General features: G+C 45.0%; 1 protein-coding gene across 4 annotated transcripts in view; it reads left to right on the forward strand.

The window, feature by feature from the left end:
- CEP104 (centrosomal protein 104) overlaps positions 1-21,721 on the forward strand; it is a 55,197-nt gene that overhangs the window by 27,723 nt on the left and 5,753 nt on the right. For all 4 annotated transcript variants that reach the window (XM_063145081.1, XM_063145083.1, XM_063145082.1 and 1 more), the window contains exons 15-21: positions 213-329; positions 1,781-1,817; positions 9,427-9,508; positions 11,197-11,305; positions 14,880-15,018; positions 18,378-18,445; positions 20,451-20,547. In XM_063145081.1, coding sequence (XP_063001151.1) covers positions 213-329; positions 1,781-1,817; positions 9,427-9,508; positions 11,197-11,305; positions 14,880-15,018; positions 18,378-18,445; positions 20,451-20,547 — 649 coding nt within the window. The remainder of the gene's footprint in view (positions 1-212; positions 330-1,780; positions 1,818-9,426; positions 9,509-11,196; positions 11,306-14,879; positions 15,019-18,377; positions 18,446-20,450; positions 20,548-21,721) is intronic.

The raw sequence follows: 21,721 nt of genomic DNA on the forward strand, positions 1-21,721 counted from the left end.
ATTATGCAGGTTACAAGTCAGACGTGTTCAGCCGTTTGGCCCGTGCTTACTCAGCCTGCACGTTGGTCCTCATGCGAGCTGCCATCCATCTATGACAAGTGGCAATATTCCAGACACTGGGATTTTCAGAAAAGGAGCCCATCAGCCCTGTTTGGGACTCTGGCCCAGGAACCGGGGACCTTCAGCTGTGTGTTCATGTTGTGTTTTAACAGGCCCAGAAAAAGATGGCTACCGAAGAAGCCGAAAAACAAAAGAAAGATGAAATCAAAGCCTTGCAAGGTCAGCTGGCCGCTCTGAAGGAGATGCAAACGGAGGCTCAGGCAGCAAAGGTATCATAGACTGGCCCTGGGGCGTTGGGTGCTCTTTGCCGGCTTTGTTCTCACGGGCAACAGATGGACAGAGTGACAGCCACCAGCCCATCATCATCATCATCATCATTAGTAGTAGTAGTAGTATCCCGCCTTTTGCCCAATACTGGGCCTCAAGGCGGCCTTACAAAATTTAAAATATACATTTTAAAACCTAGGAAAAGAAATGTACAAAACAACCTAACAAACCCACCCCCAATATTAAAACATTAAATGTTTAAAGCACACAACAATTTTACAAGACCTTAACATAGATGGAGGGCCAGATTATTCTCCAAAGGCCTGCTGGAACAAAAAAGTTTTCGCCTGCTTCCGAAAGCCCATCCAGGAGGGAGCCAGTCTAGCTTCCCCGGGAAGAGAGTTCCAGAGCCCCGGAGCAGCCACCGAGAAGGCCCTCTCCCATGTTCCCACCAAGCGCGCCTGTGAAGATGGTGGGACTGAAAGAAGGGCTTCTCCAGAAGATCTCAAAGCACGGGCAGGCTCATAAGGGAGAATACGGTCTTTCAAATAACCGGGACCCGAGTCATATAAGGCTTTATAGGTCATAACCAGCACTTTGAATTGTGCCCGGAAACAGACTGGAAGCCAGTGGAGCTGTTTTAACAGGGGAGTTGTGTGCTCCCTGTAACGAGCCCTGGTCAACAATCTGGCTGCAGCTCTTTGAACCAGCTGGAGTTTCCGAACACTCTTCAAAGGCAGCCCCACGTAGAGCGCGTTACAGTAATCCAATCGGGATGTAACTAAGGCATGTGTCACCGTGGCCAGGTCCGACATCTCTGGGAACGGGCGCAGCTGGCGCACTAGCTTTAACTGTGCAAATGCACTCCGGGCCACCGCCGAAACCTGGGAAAGCCTTCCCCATCCTGGTGCCTTCTGGGGGTGCCAGACTACAGTTCACAGCATCCCCCATCCAGAAGGTGGGGTTCACAGGTTGGGGATCTGGAGATCACCGGGTTGGGAAAGGAAGTGCTAGATTCTCTCTCTCTCTCTCTCTCTCTCTCTGCGCCTGGTATTCAAAATAGCGCTATCATTGCCAGCTGAATGCACACTCCTTCAAGTTACTCCCACCACTGCCTCGGACTTAGCCACTTTATCCATGGGCCCTGCCCCCACGACAGCCATTTTGTGAGAGCGCCCACCACACTCTGTCAGAATTCCAAATGTGCCCACTGACTGTTCCAGGGACTGAACCCAGGGTGGGGTGGGCTTTCTGCTTCTGGGGGGTGTCTTTTATCTTGATGGCCTTGGGCTCCTGCAGTGGCTCCCAACTACTTTTCTTCTGGCTACTTCGGTTTGATTGCATATTGTTGCCCAGGCCTCTGATGTCTTCCTCTGGATATCAGTTGCTCCGTGAAGATTTGGGATTTAGTGATTCTGGTTGTGTTTGTTTTGAATTTCTTCTTTCTTTTTAGGAAAAAGAGAGTGATTTGCAAAAACTCAGGAATCAAGGTAGGTGTATATAAATATGCTTCTAAAGAAGACACTAAGTATTTGCGGTGATGGATCATAGAATTATCAGGGCGACGTACTCAGGGTTATGTGTGCTAGCAAAGGAATAGCATCTAGATCAGCCTTCCTCAACCTGGGGCGCTCCAGATGTGTTGGACTGCATCTCCCAGAATGCCCCAGGCTGGGGCATTCTGGGAGTTGTAGTCCAACACATCTGGAACGCCCCAGGTTGAGGAAGGCTGATCTAGATACTGAAGTCGCTCAAGAGAAAGGGAATTTCTGAACTCGGACGCTGACAAGAATCCTGTGCAGAGTGGGAGCAGCGTGGAGGCGACCATCTCCTCCGGGATCCTCCTGCCGGCCGTTTTCACAAAACGACGATTTTGCCTGTCTAGCTGGGGCTCAGCGGAAAGGAAGGGAAGGAGGCTGCAAAGGCCGTAGTATTCTTTGTAAGCTGCCCCCCCCCCGTATCCTCCCCTCCCCACCTACAGAATCTCCCCTTTTCCCTCCTCTCCGAGCTCATGTTTGTGAGTTCGGAGAAGCAACCGGAACAGTTCTTTGGGGGAGCTCGGACTCCTGGGTCCAAGATTGGAGCACTATCTCCAGCTTCGGATCCAGGAATCTGAAATATCCTAACCCCAAACCCCACCCCCAGACTCTTATCTAGGGTAGGGTGACCATATGAAAAGGAGGACAGGGCTCCTGTATCTTTAACAGTGAGGCAGGTGGCTACTAGAAGGAGGGCTTTCTCTGCTGTGGCACCCCAGTTGTGGAATGAGCTCCCCAGAGAAGTCCGCCTGGTGCCTACACTGTACTCTTTTCATCGCCAGCTGAAGACCTTTTTATTCTCTCAGTATTTTAACACTTAATTTTAACTTAAATTTAAATTTTACTGTTCTAACTCTGTATTTTAATCTTATATCAATTTTGTTGCGTGGTTTTATCCTGGTTGTGCTTCTTATACTGTATTTTGAAATTGTGCTTTTAACATGTTGGTTGTTTTATTATGGTTTTAACTTTCGTGAACCGCCCCGAGAGCTTCGGCTATTGGGCGGTATAGAAATGTAATAAATAAATAAATAACCGTTGTATTGAAAAGGGAATTTCAGCAGGTGTCATTTGTGGGCATGCAACACCTGGTGAGATTCCCTCTTCATCACAAGAGTTAAAGCTGCAGGAGCCCTGCCCTCTTTTAAATCTGGTCACAGTATAGCTGTGGTATAGCTCCTGCACCTTTAACTTTTGTGATGAAGAGGAAATTTCACCAGGTGCGACATGCATACAAACGACACCTGCTGAAATTCCCTTTTCTATGCAACTGTTAAAGATACAGGAGCCCTTTCCTCCTTTTCATAGCGTCACCCTAATCTAGGGGGCATGGGATTGCTCCGTAACAGATTTATTATGACACAAGCTTCCGCAGATCAGATCCCCCTTCATCAGATGCATTCAGTATAATCATCTGTAACCTCATTGGATCAAGGTAAAGATTTGCTGAAGAGGCTGGGTCTGGATGGGGAAGCAGATGGGGCTGGAGTGGGTGGGGGAGGGAATGAGGCTGGGACATCTGGAGAGTAAGAGAATTGTTAATTATGTTTGGAGATAATTGCAAATAAAAAAATGCTAATATAGAAACCTGCCGGCCAGGCACAGCACTGCCTCCCCCCTCCCCCTTTAAAGTAGATGGCTGGAGTACTAGACTCACAGGGATATGGGGGGGGGGATTAGAGTGGGGGGGTGGGGAGGGGGGGAAGGTAGGGGAGGAGGGATCGGGGTAGGAGGGTGGGGGTTTTATGTATGGAGTTTGTGTTTTTATGTAAGCAAGTTTGAATTGCTGAGCACAAGGGATCGGAAGAGATTTCAAAAGGGTGATTATGGATAAAAAGATAAAGGTATCAACACTCAATGTTAAAGGTTTAGGGGCAGTCGTGAAAAGGAAGAGAATAGAACAAATGCTAAATAAAGAGGGATCAGATATTATAATGATCCAAGAGACACACCAAGGCTCCGAGAATTCGAATATGATAAAATTAAAGTGGTTAGCCTATTATGAAAAGTCATTAGGGACATCAAAAAAAAATGGAGTGGCCACTTTGATTTCAAAAAAAAGTGGGTTTATATTAGAAGAGGTAAAAAAGGATGATAAGGGTAGATATCTTATGTTAAAAGGTAAAATTGAGGGAAAGGTTTATACTTTGATTAATGTTTATGCCCCAAATGAGAGGCATAGAGAGTTTTTTATAAAGTTGTTTAAAGAAATAGAAGAATTTAAGGAGGGGTATGCTATATTAGCTGGGGATTTTAATATGGTTATGGATAATAAAAGGGACAGGTCAAATCCCACTAATGCTGAAAAGAGGAACAATATGACTATATTGAATAAATTAGTAAAAGAAAATGATTATTTAGATTCGTGGCGCTTACTTAACGGGAATAGGCCTGGATTTTCATATTTTTCCCCAGTTCATCATACATACTCCAGGATAGATTATATATTTGTTTCAAAAGACTTTGCAACGAGGATTTGTAAAATGGAAATGGGGGTAATAAAAGTAACCGATCATGCCTTGTTAAGTTTAGAATTTACAGTTAAGAAAGATTATAAAGAGGCATATAGATGGAAGTTGAACACAAAGATATTGAAATACAATAAAATAGTAGATAAAATTCGGAAGGAACTGTCGGAGTCATGGGAAATTAATGAAAGAGGAGGAACAGCTGGGTCAGTCATTTGGGACACCATGAAGGCTGTAGCAAGAGGAATCTGTATTAGAGAAACATGTAGTTTAAAAAGACAACAACGTGCAGAACAGGAAAAGTTAGAGATAGAAATTAAAAATTTGGAGGAAAGATATTGGCGAAGTAAAGATAAATATAAATTAGTGGAAATACAAGCTAAGAAGAAACAATTAGAAAACTTAAATATAGAAGAGATTCAAAAGAACTTAATGTATATGAAAAGGGAATATTTTGAAAACAGTGATAAGAACTCGAGGTTGCTTGCCAAGCTCACACAAAAAGAAAAAGGGAGGAATGGGATAGAAACGTTGAAAGATAGCCGAGGGAATTATTGTCATGCAATGAAAGCTAAAATAAAAATTTTTCAGGAATTTTATCAGGAATTGTACAAGGGTAAAGAAATTCAACAAGAAAAGGTGGAGGAGTATATTGGAAGGTTTATAAAGAAGGAAATAAAATCAGAATATAAGGAGTTAATGGAGTCAGTAATAACTCAAAGAGAAGTTGAAGAAGTTATTGATAAGTTAAAAGTGGGTAAATCACCAGGAGCAGATGGTTTGGGTCCAGAATATTATAAGGTCTTCAAAGATTGTTTAGTTCCAAAATTAATGGAACTTTATAATAGGATATTATCAGGAGGGAAGATACCTGAATCATGGGAACATTCAGTGATAATTCTGATCCCAAAACCAGATAAAGATTTGACTAATCCTGATTCTTATAGACCTATTTCTTTAATAAATCAGGATGCTAAAATTTTTACATCTATTATGGCCAAACGATTAAATAAATTTTTGGCAGAATATATAGGGGCAGATCAATGTGGGTTTGTGGTAGGAAGACATATGCATAATTTAGTGGGTAGAGTTTTAAATGTAATAAATGTAATAAAAAAAGCAAATATTAAGGCAGGTATTATGGCATTAGATATTTTTAAAGCTTTTGATTGTGTGAGCTGGCAGGCACTAAAGAGTATTATAGATAAATTGGGATTTGGAAATAAATTTAAAAATGTAATAGAACAGCTATATTCCCAAAATACGGCGGTAGTGGTGGTAAATGACGGACTTACTGAAAAGATACGACTAGCCAGAGGAACAAGACAAGGATGTCCGCTCTCGCCGGTCCTTTTTGTAATGGTTATGGAAGTTTTGGCGAAGGCACTAAGGGAGGATAAAGAATTAGAAGGAATTGGAGAGGAAAGGGAGATAAAGCTAAACATGTTTGCGGATGATACTTTATTGACCATTAAGAATCCATTAAGAAAATTAGAAAGAATTAAATATCAGTTGAGGGAATTTGAGGAAATTACAGGGTTAAAAATAAATTGGTCTAAATCAGAGATGATGTTGTTTAACTATACTAAGAAGGAAGAAAAGGATTGGGAATTTAAGGGAATGGAATTGAAAGTTAAGAATGAGATTAAATATTTGGGAATTAAAATTACAAAAAATCTAGAGAATTTAGAAAGGGAAAATTTAACGAGGTTAAAGAAGGAGGTACTAGAGAAATTGGAGAAATATAAAAGATTAAATTTATCTTGGTTTGGGAGAATAGCTTTGATAAAAATGAAGATATTAGCTAAAATTAATTTTGTATTTAGGATGCTACCTATAAAAATATCAGAAACCGAGATAAAAAGTTGGCAAAATATTATTAATAAATATTGTAATGGAGAAAAGAGAGCAAGAGTGAATAAAAATAATTGGTACCTAAGCCAAAAAAAGGGGGGAATGGGTCTCCCAAACATAAAATTATACTACGTAGCAAATAGATTAAGACATGTTGTAGAAGCAATTATGGGAGTAGGAGATTTATATTGGATGGAAGAAAAAATCATAAGTAAGGTAGAGATGAATTTGGAGAATGTTTTTTTTAAAGATGGAGGAAGAAAATGGGTTGGAAGTATAGATAATCCACTCCTGAGGACTCAATGGGAAATTTGGAGCAAATTTAAAGGGAAGCTGCTTCCGAGCAACTCTCCCTTAGCACCGATAATAATGTTAAAGAATTTCCCAGAGGATCTAAAGGGTAGATTATGTAAAATATTAAAAGAGAAAAATAAAATAAAATTAAAGGATTGGGTAAGAGATATTAAAACAAGAGAAGATATGGAAAATTTGTTAAAGGAGAAGAAGCTATCTTGGCTAGAATATGGTCAATTAGAACAATGGAATAAAAAGTGGATTAAAGATAATAGAATGTGCAGAAAGATGACGAGGTTTGAAGAATTAGTAGTAAGTAAGGAGAAAGGAAAAGGAGGTAGTATAGTTTCAAAAGGATTAATGAGTGAAATATATAAAATATTGTTAGAGAAGGAGTTTAGAGAGAATACAGAGAAAATGATTTGGGAATCAGATTTGAAGATACAAATAGGGCGACAGAGCTGGGAGGGACTATGGAAACAAAGAGTGTTGAGAAGTTTATCAGTAAGAATAAAGGAGAATTATTTTAAAATTTTATGGAGGTGGTACCTAACCCCGGTTAGATTGAACAAGATAAGTGATCAACATTCAGCAAATTGTTGGAGAGGATGTGGGGAAAAAGGAACGTATTTACATATGTGGTGGCAATGCAAATATGTACAAAGATTATGGAAGATGGTGTTCTCAGAAATTGAAGAAATAGTGGGAATGAAAATAGAACAAACACCAAAAATAGCATTGCTGTCACTATTTGAAGATATAAAGTGTGGAAAAGGAACTATAGAGCTGATATCGAGTTTGTTGGTTGCAGCACGATTGATGATAGCTAGGAACTGGAAGATCCAAGGGGAATATTCTATTGAGGAATGGTATAAAGTAGTATGGGACATAGCCATTAATGATAAACTGACATGCAATATTAAGTGGAGAAAAGGCGTAACTAAAATAAATGAGTTCGAAGGAATTTGGAAACAGTTCCTAGTGTTCGTGTTTACTAAGGGAAGTGGGAAACCACCATCAGAAGAAATGATTAGATTTTGGACTCAAGAATGATCCCGAGGTGGGGGGTGCACTTTTATGTTAAGAATGAAAACGTTGTAGTGTGATAAGGCATATGTAATAGTTTTTGATATTTGTACTCAACAATTATTCAATATGTATGAAGCAGATATTTGATGTATTTTTTTTTTATTGTGTTTGTTTCAATTATATTTTGGAAATGTTCATTTATGTTTATATAGTGTTGAAAATGAATAAAAATTATTAAAAAAAAAAAAAAAAAAAAAAGCTGCAGGAGCCCTGCCCTCTTTTAAATCTGGTCACAGTATAGCTGTGGTATAGCTCCTGCACCTTTAACTTTTGTGATGAAGAGGAAATTTCACCAGGTGCGACATGCATACAAACGACACCTGCTGAAATTCCCTTTTCTATGCAACTGTTAAAGATACAGGAGCCCTTTCCTCCTTTTCATAGCGTCACCCTAATCTAGGGGGCATGGGATTGCTCCGTAACAGATTTATTATGACACAAGCTTCCGCAGATCAGATCCCCCTTCATCAGATGCATTCAGTATAATCATCTGAGGGCAGGCTATCATCAGGCATATATATGTACACACATAGATATAGAGAGAAGGAAAGCAGTTAACATTTGGGTCCCAATGGCCACGAAATGCAAAAAGCACAGTCTGTGGGAATTCTGTACAAAGCGTAAACATCTACACTGAGCATTTCACAACAGCAGGAACTGGTGAAAATGTAACGTGTAAGTTAACACCTGCGGTGGGACAAAAAGAAAAATCTCTCGATTCAAGCCTAAATAGATCGAATCAAACTTCTCAATACATTCCTGTTCAGCACTTTCACGCTGAACTCTTTGAAATTCCTTGGTTGAAGAACGGTGCCTTTCAGGTAGGCTGCAGAGTCTCCTGGAAGACTGAAATGTTTCTGGGGTCTGCGGTTTTTGGTGTCGGTGTCATCATTTCTCCCCACCCCCCTTTTTGAATTAAGCCTGCCTGCTCCTCTTCCAACACAACGTATCCCATCGCCTGCCCACGTTGCCCTTCCGCCCTCAGCAGCAATAGATGAATGTGGTAGAAGACTTGTTCTTTGCTAGCAGCAAAATATACCGTAGTTCCAGTGCTTGGAATATGTGTCGTCTCCTCAGGACCATGAGAGCTGCCCTCACATGCATTCCTCTTCCCCCTCCCTATAAAAGATTGGACTTTTCTCATGGAAAGACCCCAGAGGGTAGTTTATTATTATTATTATTAAATTTAAAACATCAATACAAATCAATACATCAATACAATAAAACAATACTACATAATACACAATAATAGAAAATAAACATTTGATAACAAATATTCTAACTTAATTCTTTTAACATAATCATACTTAACATAAAAGTGCTCCCCCCACCCACGGGATCTTATTCGTGTTTCCAAAATCTCATTGCTTCCTCTGGAGGTGTTTTCCCTCTCCCCCTTAATAAAACAAATTCTAGACACTGTTTCCATATTCCTTCAAAATCATTCGTCTTTGTCATTCCTCTTCTAACTTTTATATTACATGTTAATTTATCGTTAATGGCAATATCCCATATTTCTTTATACCAATCTTCTGTACGATAATCCCCTTGAACCTTCCAGTTCCTAGACATCATTAATCTTGCTGCTGTTAACAAGTTCGTTATCAATTCTTTTGTCTCTTTATTACAATTCAGTTCTCCATATAATGATAACAATGCCACTATAGGTGTCTCTTCAATCTCCATTCCTAAAATTTCTTTTATCCCATTGAACACCATTTTCCATAATTTTTGTACAAATTCGCATTCCCACCACATATGTAAATACGTTCCTTTCTTTTGACAACCTCTCCAGCACCCAGAGGGTAGTGGTTTAATGTCTTTTACTTTTCTCTTTCCTGTTTTTTTTTAAAAAGGTGAAACCTTCAAAAAAGCCCCGCAGCCTGGGACAACGGAAATTCCCGATGATCATTCCTCCGTTGCAAACTACCTTGACAAGTAAGCAAGGAAGCTACCAGTAACAGAACTAGCACAGGGAACAAACGAGTAGTGTATTGAGTAAGTCAAAACTTGCCCACCTTAGAGGAAAGCAGGAGTCGTCGTCCCCCACCCAAAATAAGTGGAAGAAATAGAACTAATTGGCTGGAAATTAAAAATGGTGCGTCAATATTTCATACGCACACACACGCGTCCGCACACTCACTTTGCAGTTTCAGGATTAAACTCCATGTCTGAATGGCCTTCCAGGTTCATTTGCATTCTGCACCCCGAGGCCAAACACTGCAAATTCTGTAGTAACAGTAAATTATGCAAAAGTCGTTTCTACGTATGCATTCATTTCCCCAATCATTTTATACAGCCTTCCTCAACCTGGGGCGCTCCAGATGTGTTGGACTGCATCTCCCAGAATGCCCCAGCCAGCTGGCTGGGGCATTCTGGGAGTTGTAGTCCAACACATATGGAGTGCCCCAGGTTGAGGAATGCTGATTTTATATCTATACCGCCCAATAGCCAAAGCTCCCTGGGCGATTCACAAAAATTAAAACCGCAAAGGTACAGCATAAAATATGGAAACTTAAAGCCACGTATAAAAGTACAACCGGAATAAAGCCAAGCAGCAATGCAGAGATTTAAAATACAGGTTTAAAATACAGAATTTAAAATGGCAGAGCTAGAAGACTAGGATACTAAAATACTGGGGAAATAAAAAAGGTACTCACCTGGCAATGAAAGGAGTGCAACGCAGGTGAAACTGGCACCTTTCGGTTTGTTGCTGCCAATCTCTCTGCAGGTGTTTTCTGCAAGGCTTAGTGGTGGGGAGAGAGATTTGGGTCAGGCCTCATCTTGAGTATTGCGTCCAGTTCTGGACACCACACTTCAAGAAGGATAAAGACAAGCTGGAGGGGTTCAGAGGAGGGCAACCAGGATGATCAGGGGTCTGGAAACAAAAGCCCTATGAGGAGAGACTGACACAACTGGGCATGTTTAGCCTTGAGAAGAGAAGATGGAGGGGAAACATGATAGCACTCTTCAAATCCTTAAAAGGTTGTCCCACAGAGGAGGGCCAGGATCTCTTCTCGGTCCTCCCAGAGTGCAGGACACAGAATAATGGGCTCAAGTGACAGGAAGCCAGATTCCAGCTGGACATCAGGAAAAACTTCCTGACGGTTAGAGCAGTACGACAATGGAACCAGTTACCTAGGGAGGTTGAGGGCTCTCCCACCGTAGAGGTCTTCAAGAGACAGCTGGACAGCCATCTGTCAGGGATGCTTTAAAGTGGATCCCTGCATTGAGCAGGGGGTTGGACTCGATGGCCTTATAGGCCCCTTCCAACTCTTCTACTATTATTATTTATTTATTTATTTATTTATTTATTTATTTATTTATATAGCACCATCAAAGTACTCTATGTAAGAGTTTAATATAACGTGGCCTGAACCCCACAGCTCAGCAGACAGAGCGCCTGCTTTACATGTGAAGGGTCCCAGGTCCAGTCTTCGGCATTCCTAGGATGGGCTCTGTCTGGGACCCTGGAGTGCTGCTGGTGGCCAGTCTATACTACGCTAGATGGACCAAGATATTAAGCCGCTTTCTCCGTTCCTAAAGACAATAAACCGTGGTGTCTCTGGCTTCCCTGCAGTCCCTGTGTCTTAACCTCTGCATCCGTTGTTCTTCCCCAACTCCAGCCTCTGTATTTTCTGCGGTGAAAGAGATGAATCCTTCACAGAGGAGGGACTGGATCTCCACTACTGGAAACACTGCCCCATGCTAACGAGATGCGACTTCTGCAAACAGGTGAGGCCTCGCCCTGCTGGGCTACCGTGAACGTTTCTACATTTACGGGCCCGTAGAAACATACATCTATTTTTTTTCAGAGTTCTTTTTTATTATTATTACTATTTTTACACAATAATAACAACACAACAACTAAAAAGGAACACAACAACTACATCATAAAGCAGCCTTCCTCAACCTGGGGCGCTCCAGATGTGTTGGACTACAAGTCCCAGAATGCCCCAGCCTGGAGCATTCTGGGAGATGCAGTCCAACACATCTGGAGCGCCCCAGGTTGAGGAAGGCTGTAATAAAGGATGATAATAATGACAAAGACTAATAACATAACTAGTGATAGCAAAACAAATAAGTACCCTCCACCCCGGGACCATCATTCTTCTTTCCAAAATTGGGATGTTTCTTGCAAAGGTTTACTCCCTTTCCCCTTTCCTAGCACAAACTCCACAAAGGGTTTCCATATCTTTTCAAACTCGTTTCGCTTCAATACTCCTTTCATGACTGTAATATTACATGTGAGCTTATCATTGATAGCAATATCCCAGACTTCTTTGTACCATTCTTCTATTTGATATTCCCCTTGTTCCTTCCATTTCCTGGCAATCATCAATCTAGCTGCTGTCAATAAATTGGTTATTAATTCTTTACTAGTTTGTGTACAATTAACTTTCTCATACATTGACAATAATGCTATACCCGGACATACCTCTAAGTTCCATCCCAATATTTCCTCTATCTCAGCCTTCCTCAACCTGGGGCGCTTCAGATGTGTTGGACTGCAACTCCCAGAATGCCCCAGCCAGCTGGCTGGGGCATTCTGGGAGTTGTAGTCCAACACATCTGAAGCGCCCCAGGTTGAGGAAGGCTGCTCTACCTCCTTAAACACCATTTGCCAGAACTTCTGTATGGGTCTACATTCCCACCACATATGAAAATAAGTCCCAGTCTCCTGGCATCCCCTCCAGCGTAACACCAAGTATTTCTCGTCGATCTTGTTTACCCCTTACCGGTGTTAAGTACCACCTCCAAATCAATTTATAATAATTTTCTCTTAATCTTACCGACATAGTCTTTAAAATACATTGATTCCATATCTTCTCCCAATTCTGCTTACTTATCTGTCTTGTTATATCCTGATCCCGTATCGTTTTAAAATGCTCTTGTTGTTCTTCCATTTCCACCAGTATTTTATATAGAAACGTACATCTAAACAAGAGCCGCTGCGCTTTTTCCTCCAGCTGGGTGAGCCTGGCTTCCTCTTGGCTCGATTTTGGAAAAGACACGTGTACCCACCACCAAATCCAACACTGATTTGATAGCCAGCTTTGATATCCCCACCTATACACAGGCTGGCCCTCTTCCTTTTAAACTTTTTAAGTTCCACAGGTACATTTATTCAGGGCCTTATTTTTCTTTTCTTTTTTAAAGCAAACAAGCAAGTTGTAAAACTGCTTCAGGGATTGTCGGGGTGGTGAGAAACTGGCCATAATATCACAGCTGTAGTCAATCAGTTTTAAATTTTAAAGCCAGCTTCCAAATGGTTTTTCCCTTGAGCTCAAACCCTGGAGGGGAAATAAACACATCGAACCAGAACACCGTGAGCGTACATCCAGAGTACAGCAATTGCTGCGTTACGGTACATTTGTACACACTCTGGGCTTTCTTGTGCCATCCCCATGGTACATTTACTTGCTTGTCATGAGGCGGGGGGTCCTGTCGAAGTTATTATCCATTGGCATTCAGCCCACATTTTCCCAGTGCCGCATCTGTCTTTTTTTCTTCTCATAATAAACCTATTGAGGGAAAGAGTAGAACAGCGACACAGGCTCACTGCAGGTGTGGACAGGAAAATGTGGAACGGAGGAGGTACGGGAGGAGTTGTCCCTGGGGAAGGTGGATGGCGTGTGGGAAAAGGCTCCTCTGTTGATTGGTTGGTTGATTGATTGATTGCTGTGGTTTTCGTGCTGCTGAACCATTTCCAACTGAATTGCTTTTCCCCCCTCCTAAACCTTCTCCTCATCTCTCATTCTCTCTTACTGTCAATGATGTTACGCTTACTCCGGTCAAGGAAGCTCGTAGTCTTGGCTTTATATTTGACTCCTCGCCCTCCTTTATTCCTCATATTGAGGCAGTAGCTAAATCCTGTCGTTTTTTCCTGTATAATATTGCCAGGATTCGATCATTTTTGTCTGTCTCTTCTGCCAAGACTCTTGTTCATGCACTGGTTATTTCACGGTTGGACTACTGCAGCCTTCTTCTCACTGGCCTTCCTTCTTCTCACATCAGTCCGTTGGTTTCTGTTCACCACTCTGCTGCTAAGATCATCTTCTTGGCTCGCCGCTCTAACCATGTCACTCCACTTCTGAAATCTCTTCATTGGCTTCCAATTCACTTCAGAATCCAATATAAACTTCTCCTGTTGACCTACAAAGCTTTTCGCAGTCTAGCTCCTTCCTATCTCTCCTCTCTCCTCTCACACTGTTGCCCCGCTCGTGCTCTTCGCTCCTCTGATGCCATGTTTCTCACCTGCCCAAGGGTCTCCACTTCCCTTGCTCGGCTTCGTCCATTCTCTTCCGCTGCCCCTTACGCCTGGAACGCTCTTCCAGAACATTTGAGAACTACAAGTTCAATCGCAGTTTTTAAAGCTCAGCTAAAAACTTTTCTTTTTTCTAAAGCTTTTAAAACTAGATTTTGGTCTGACTTTTATACTGTTAGTTTTACTCTACCCTGTGCCTGTTTGGTGCATTCTCTTCCCCTCCTTATTGTTTTATTAGGATTCTATTCGAACGTAAGCCTATGCGGCAGGGTCTTGCTATTTTATTGTTTTTACTCTGTACAGCACCATGTACACGGATGGTGCTATATAAATAAATACATAATATTAATTCCTTCCTGCTTCTCCCCGAAAGACCGTTACCATTTGCCTTTAACCTCCATCCCTCATTTGCTCGTTCTTTCTCTTTTCAGCGCATGCCTGCCTTTAGCGCCATCTGCTTTTTGGCTTTCCCAAACGGCGCTCCCAGCCACTGAACGAACGGCTCCCTGTACTGCTTTCCTCCCGGAACCCGACGTCTCCAACCCCAAGCCGTTTGACTTCGCGGTTTTTAAAAAAAATCTATTATAGCTCCAGGCTGATGAAACAAAATTGAAGAAAAACTATTAAAAGATCATCATTTGAGACAGATTTACAGTCTGTGGTGGGGCAGGAGTGGGCGGGGGATGGAACGCCCCCTGCAAATATGGGGAATTCTCCTGTCTTCTCCAGCTGCAAAGCGGCGAGAGATTGTGTTTGAGGGGGTCCAAAACCTGCTGTGCTGTGAATCTCTTCTTGCTGCTTCAACTTTTAAATCAGTTCCCAGGGAGCTGCTCTGCCCTTCCTTGTGTAGGATAATGCTGCTGGACAGGAGAGTCTCCCTGCAACATCAGCAGGAAGCCCCCCCCCCCCCGGCGTCTTTTAAAACAAAACAAAATGGCTGTTTTAAACTGGAGGTTCCCCCCCCCCCCGCTTTGCCCCTGACCTTTGTCTCTGCTTGGGCCGCGTCTGAGACCCAGGACTCTCTTTCCCTTCCCGGCACAGGTGGTTGAGATCGCCAGCGTGACCGAGCACTTGCTGACTGAGTGCGACAAGAAGGACAACTTTGGCAAGTGTCCGCGCTGCTGCGAAGCTCTGCCGAAGGACGAGCTGCCCAGACATGTCAAGGGGAAGGCCTGCAACCGTAAGCACCCCCTGGCTGCGGGAGGGCGGGCACGGAGACGGCAGTGCAGACCAATGGTTGGCCTTTTGACCCGGGGCGCTGGGCGGGCCAAGGGGTCTTGCCACTCGTCCTTTAAAAGCTCCTGCCACCAGGATCGCACTGGGGGTTCGGCTTTAGCTAGCAGAGGGGCGTATCGTCGATGAAGGAGTGCGTGCTGAAGCAGGCGCAGAATTGTCCGGTCTCTCGGAGGAATTGACCGGTCTCTCAGGGAATTGTCCGGTCTCTCAGGGAATTGTCCGGTCTCTCTGAGGAATCGACTGGTCTCTTGGAGGAATTGTCCGGTCTCTCGGGGAATTGTCCGGTCTCTCAGGGAATTGTCCGGTCTCTCTGAGGAATTGACTGGTCTCTTGGAGGAATTGTCCGGTCTCTCGGAGGAATTGTCCGGTCTCTCGGGGAATTGACCGGTCTCTCGGGGAATTGACCGGTCTCTCGGAGGAATCGACTGGTCTCTTGGAGGAATTGTCCGGTCTCTCGGGGAATTGTCCGGTCTCTCGGGGAATTGTCCGGTCTCTCTGAGGAATTGACTGGTCTCTTGGAGGAATTGTCCGGTCTCTCGGGGAATTGACCGGTCTCTCGGGGAATTGACCGGTCTCTTGGAGGAATTGACCGGTCTCTCGGAGGAATTGACCGGTCTCTCGGAGGAATTGACCGGTCTCTCGGAGGAATTGACCGGTCTCTCAGGGAATTGACCGGTCTCTCGGAGAATTGACCGGTCTCTCGGAGAATTGACTGGTCTCTCGGGGAATTGACTGGTCTCTCGGAGGAATTGTCCAGTCTCTCGGGGAATTGTCCGGTCTCTCAGGGAATTGTCCGGTCTCTCTGAGGAATCGACTGGTCTCTTGGAGGAATTGTCCGGTCTCTCGGGGAATTGTCCGGTCTCTCAGGGAATTGTCCGGTCTCTCTGAGGAATCGACTGGTCTCTTGGAGGAATTGTCCGGTCTCTCGGGGAATTGTCCGGTCTCTCAGGGAATTGTCCGGTCTCTCTGAGGAATTGACTGGTCTCTTGGAGGAATTGTCCGGTCTCTCGGGGAATTGACCGGTCTCTCGGGGAATTGACCGGTCTCTCGGAGGAATTGACCGGTCTCTCGGAGGAATTGACCGGTCTCTCAGGGAATTGACCGGTCTCTCGGAGAATTGACCGGTCTCTCGGAGAATTGACTGGTCTCTCGGGGAATTGTCCAGTCTCTCGGGGAATTGTCCGGTCTCTCAGGGAATTGTCCGGTCTCTCTGAGGAATCGACTGGTCTCTTGGAGGAATTGTCCGGTCTCTCGGGGAATTGTCCGGTCTCTCAGGGAATTGTCCGGTCTCTCTGAGGAATCGACTGGTCTCTTGGAGGAATTGTCCGGTCTCTCGGGGAATTGTCCGGTCTCTCAGGGAATTGTCCGGTCTCTCTGAGGAATTGACTGGTCTCTTGGAGGAATTGTCCGGTCTCTCGGGGAATTGACCGGTCTCTCGGGGAATTGACCTGTGTCTCGGAGGAATTGACCGGTCTCTCGGAGGAATTGACCGGTCTCTCAGGGAATTGACCGGTCTCTCGGAGAATTGACCGGTCTCTCGGAGAATTGACTGGTCTCTCGGGGAATTGACTGGTCTCTCGGAGGAATTGTCCAGTCTCTCGGGGAATTGACTGGTCTCTCAGAGGAATTGTCCAGTCTCTCGGGGAATTGACTGGTCTCTCGGAGGAATTGTCTAGTCTCTCGGGGAATTGACTGGTCTCTCGGGGAATTGACCGGTCTCTCGGAGGAATTGTCTAGTCTCTCGGAGAATTGACTGGTCTCTCGGGGAATTGACTGGTCTCTCGGAGGAAATGTCCAGTCTCTCAGGGAATTGTCCAGTCTCTCGGAGGAATTGACCGGTCTCTTGGAAGGGAGGCGGAAAGGAACCCTATGTCAAAGCAGGATGGAAATTACCTTCTGTGACTTGACAGCTAGTCCAGATAGCTGTGTCCTTGGAAGAGAGGCAGATAGGAGGGAAAGAGGAAGTCCTTCTTCACGCAGTGCAGAGTTAAACTGTAGAACACGCTACCACAAGATGTAGTGATGGCCACCCATTTGGAGGGCTTTAAAAGGGGGATGGATAAATTCCTGGAGGGGAGATGAAGGCTCTCAAGGGCTACTAGTCCTATTGATTGTGTGCTGCCTCTAGTATCTGAGGCAGTAAGCCTGTGTGCACCAGTTGCTGGGGAACATGGGTGGGAGGGTGTTGTTACACCATGTCCTGCTTTGTTCCCTGGTCGACAGCTGGTTGGCCACTGTGAACAGCGTGCTGGACTAGATGGACCCTTGGTCTGATCCAGCATCAGGGCTCTTCTTACTTTCTTAGAGGGGGGGAATCTAGCATCCATGTTTCCTCCACTTGGAAATTCAATCTGTAATGTTACACATTACCGAAAATGGACGGGAGGCCAGGGGATGTGCAGAGAGAGCCTTGCCTTTGCCACTTAATCAAACGCAGCCAGCCGCCACGCAGGCTCTTGCCCACATTGAGGTTCACAGCGTTTGCTTTATTGATTAAGCCAGGGGTCGACAACTTCCAGGGATCAGGGGGTCCACATTCCGCCCCTCCATCAACCCACCAGGGGCCGGGCTGCTGCTGCCCCACCAAATTTGCAGCCAAAATTTGTCAGCGCAGAAGCAGCGTGGGGGGGTGGGGGGAGCTGCTTTTAAAAGTGAAACACTGCAGTGGCAGTTGGGAGAGGGGGGCGTGTCTGGCTTTAAAAAAAAACCCTTCTTTGCCGCTGCAACCCCATGGAAATTTAGCCACGGCTTTTAGCTTTTAAAAGGAGCCTTTCTTTTTCCGAAAACTGTTGGCTTTCAGTGATTCAGCCAGGGAAAGGGGAGGTTGCAAAAAACATGCGGGGCATGTTGCTCAGCCCTGATTTAAGCATCCAGCCACTTCCCAGGGGGAGCAGCCCAGGGATATCTGGCATCCTGATGGGTCGTTTCTTCAGCCTGCTGGAGTCCGTTCTCAGCTCGTTCATTAAAGAAACTGAATCGTGAAAGAAACGGCGACCGCTTGGGGCAGCCTTCCTCAACCTGGGGCGCTCCAGAGGTGTTGGACTGCATCTCCCAGAATGCCCCAGCTGGGAGTTGTAGTCCAACACCTCTGGAGCGCCTCAAGTTGAAGAAGGCTGGCTTGGGGTAAGGTTGAAGTCGGAAGGAACATCCACAGTCATCGCGTGGGAGGGTGCAAGAAACGACATGGGCACGTGCCGCTTTTCCTTTGCCGCTGTTGAGGACACGGAGGCGGCGCCGTTTTGTAGCTCCACCCACGCGGTATTTGTAACACGCCTCTCCGATTTCTCTGCCTCCTCTTTCCAGCTGCCAAACCTGAGAAAGTGGCCAATCACTGTCCGTTGTGCCATGAGAATTTTACACCTGGAGAGGAGGTGAGTGTGGTCCATCCGTCTGAGCTTGAAAGGGGGAGGGAATAGGTCCACGTTTCGTGAGACGCCCCTTCTCCACCAAGACTTGGCCGAAACTATCCAGGAAAGGCCTGTTGACTATTTGGGAAAGGTCATCTTCCAATCCTGGGTGGGCAGAAGCAGACTGGCAAAACTGCCCTACAGGATGGTTGCGATGCAAAATGGTATTGCACCTTGCAAGCTCCTAGGGTGGTGGCTATTATTATTTACATTTCTATACCGCCCCATAGCCAAAGCATTCTGGGCGGTTTACAAGAGATTAAACCATTAAAAACCCAATACAAAATTTAAAAACGTACATCCGAAAGTATACGCAAACACAACATACACGTGAGGTACTGGTTCCTCTCTATTCAGCCCTGGTTAGGCCTCATCTAGAGGATTGCGTCCAGTTCTGGGCTCCACAATTCAAGAAGGACGCAGACAAGCTGGAGCGTGTTCAGAGGAGGGCAACCAGGATGATCAGGGGTCTGGAAACAAAGCCCTATGAAGAGAGACTGAAAGAACTGGGCCTGTTTAGCCTGGAGAAGAGAAGATTGAGGGGAGACATGAGAGCACTCTTCAAATACTTAAAAGGTTGTCACACAGAGGAGGGCCAGGATCTCTTCTCATTCCTACCAGAGTGCAGGACATGGAATAACGGGCTCAAGTTAAAGGAAGCCAGATTCCAGCTGGACATCAGGAAAAACTTCCTAACTGTTAGAGCAGTACAACAATGGAACCAGTTCCCTAGGGAGGTTGTGGGCTCTCCCACACTAGGGGCCTTCAAGAGGCAGCTGGACAAACATCTGTCAGGGATGCTTTAGGGTGGATTCCTGCATTGAGCAGGGGGTTGGACTCGATGGCCTTGTAGGCCCCTTCCAACTCTGCTATTCTATGATTCTATCTAAAAGCAACTTTGAGTAATCAGCCAGACCTAAAAAACCAGACCCGGGATTGATTAAAATCTCATCACTTGCTGCTAAAGTCCTGGGAAAAGAGAAAAGTCTTGTATTAGCAGCCAATTGTAGCGACAAAGGGTGATAAACCAGTGCAGTGTCTGTGGACAGGCGATGGCTTTACAAGCACCAGCTCAAAGGGAAATGCGCCAGATGTAGCTACAACATCTGTCTGGGATGAATCATCTCCATGTTAGGATCCAACGCCTTTTTTTAATTCCATTTTTTTTATCCTGCCCTTCCTGCGAGGAGCATAAATGGTTCTACCTGCTCCCTTCTTATCTTCCTAACGACCCTGTGAGGTGGGGTGAAACCCTTGAGGCTCCACAGCTCCACCCCACCACAATCATATATATAATTCAAAGTCAAGAGTTAGATTTTTTTCCCCTTTTTGACTGCCTCCCCGTTGACTGATTCTCATGAAACACACTTCATTGGAAAGTTCTTGACACACAGATTTTACAAACAATGGTTTTCACCATAATTCAAAGTTGGGAGTTTATTTACATCCATAAAAAAAATTTTTAAAAGAATTCATGTACTATAACATTTTATTTTTGATATCAAGTATAATTAAACAAACATAATAAATTGCAAATTGGAGCAAAGTGAAATATGAACACACAACAAGTCTCTCTACACCTTTATAAACACAGGTGCAGGCCAAAGTACAGTGATAGGCCAATAACATACGGCTTGCCAACAAATCAAGGGATTAAGAGACGCCTACAGTTAAAAGTAACGCAGTCAGGGTTTAGTGATTGCTGAGAAAGGAAGTCTCCTGCTGTTAAAATTTAACAAGACAACATTTAATAGTCTCTCTACAGCTTTAGTGAAGTTAAACCTTTCGTTGGATTTGGTTTTTCTCCACGGACTGTGTTTTGCGGGGAACTGACTTGTATTTAATAATACAAAACATGTGACATGGAGCTATCAGATGGGGGAGGAGGCAATGAATTCCACTTCATTGCCGTGCGAAAGATATGATAGCATTTTAGCTTCTCCCCTTATTTCTCCCCCTCCCCCCGCAGGCCTGGAAGGTGCACCTGATGGGTAAAGACGGCTGCCGCATGAACCTGAGGCGGGCGCACTCGTTGAACAAGAGCTTGCCGACGCAATCCGTGGCCGGTACAACCTCCCTCACGTCTCTTTGTGTGTGTGTGTTTGTGTGTGTGGTGTTTTCCCTTGAGAATTGGGCAGGGTGGGGCGGGGCGGATGGGGTCTGTGTTATTATCTCTCTCCAAAAGCGTGAGCAGGCTTATGTCAGCCTTAACTTAAAACCGTACCTTTGCAACAAAATTAAGCTGCTCCGGGCTGAAGTACAACTGACGGCTGCAGACCCGTGTCTGGGGACGTGGACCGTTCCAAACCAGCGTCTAGCAGCAGAGAGAGAAGCGCGGGGTGGGTTTTTTTCTCTCAGCGTGTCCCCTTTCACAAAGCCGGACATGACGCAGCAAGGGTGACGTGCTCAAATCAGCCTTCCAGAGGCGTCAGAACACAATGCCCACACTCCCCAACTGGCTAGGGATGATGGACATCGTAGTGTGATGTCTCTGGGAGGCGCTGGATTGGGAAAGGCTGGCTTAAACCAGATCTTCAGTGCTTAGAACCCGATCCTACATGGGTCTGCTAGGGGCAGTCCTTCTTCCCAAAAGTAACCCTGCACCTTTGGTCTGATCGAGCAAGGCTCTTCATAAAAACATCAGAAGAGCCGTGCTGGATCAAACCAAGGGTCCATCCAGTCCAGCACTCTGTTCACACAGTGGCCAGCCAGCCATCGGCCAGGGATGAATAAGCAGGACCCATGTTCCTCCCGCCCATGTTCCCCAGCAGCTGGTGCACACAGGCTTACTGCCTCGAATACTGGAGACAGCACACACCCATCAGGGCTAGTAGCCATGGATAGCCTTTGCCTCAGGAATTTATTCCCCCCCCCCTTTTAAAGCCCTCCAGATTGGTGGCCATCACAACACCTTGTGGTAGGGGACTCCATATTTTGTGCGCGATGTGAAGAAGTCCTTCTTAGGTTTATATTTGTTCGTTTCGAAGATTTATATCCCACTTTTTGTCTGCGGGCCCCAAAGTGGCTTGCTAGGTATGTCTACAAAATACGACAGCTGCAGCAAGAACGACCCGCTTAAACAACCACGACAAGAACACCTTAACACGATCAGCAGGTGCCCGGTATTCCTTTCCGCAGGGCAGTTGCTGGCAGGGAGCCCTGGGGATAGAAGTGCCGTTTGGAATTTGCTGCTGTAGGGTGCGACGGCCACCTGCTGAAGGGTGCCATTTGAGGCACCTA

The sequence above is a fragment of the Elgaria multicarinata genome, chromosome 20, assembly GCF_023053635.1.
Source record: "Elgaria multicarinata webbii isolate HBS135686 ecotype San Diego chromosome 20, rElgMul1.1.pri, whole genome shotgun sequence".
In the NCBI taxonomy this organism is placed as follows: Eukaryota; Metazoa; Chordata; class Lepidosauria; order Squamata; family Anguidae; genus Elgaria; species Elgaria multicarinata.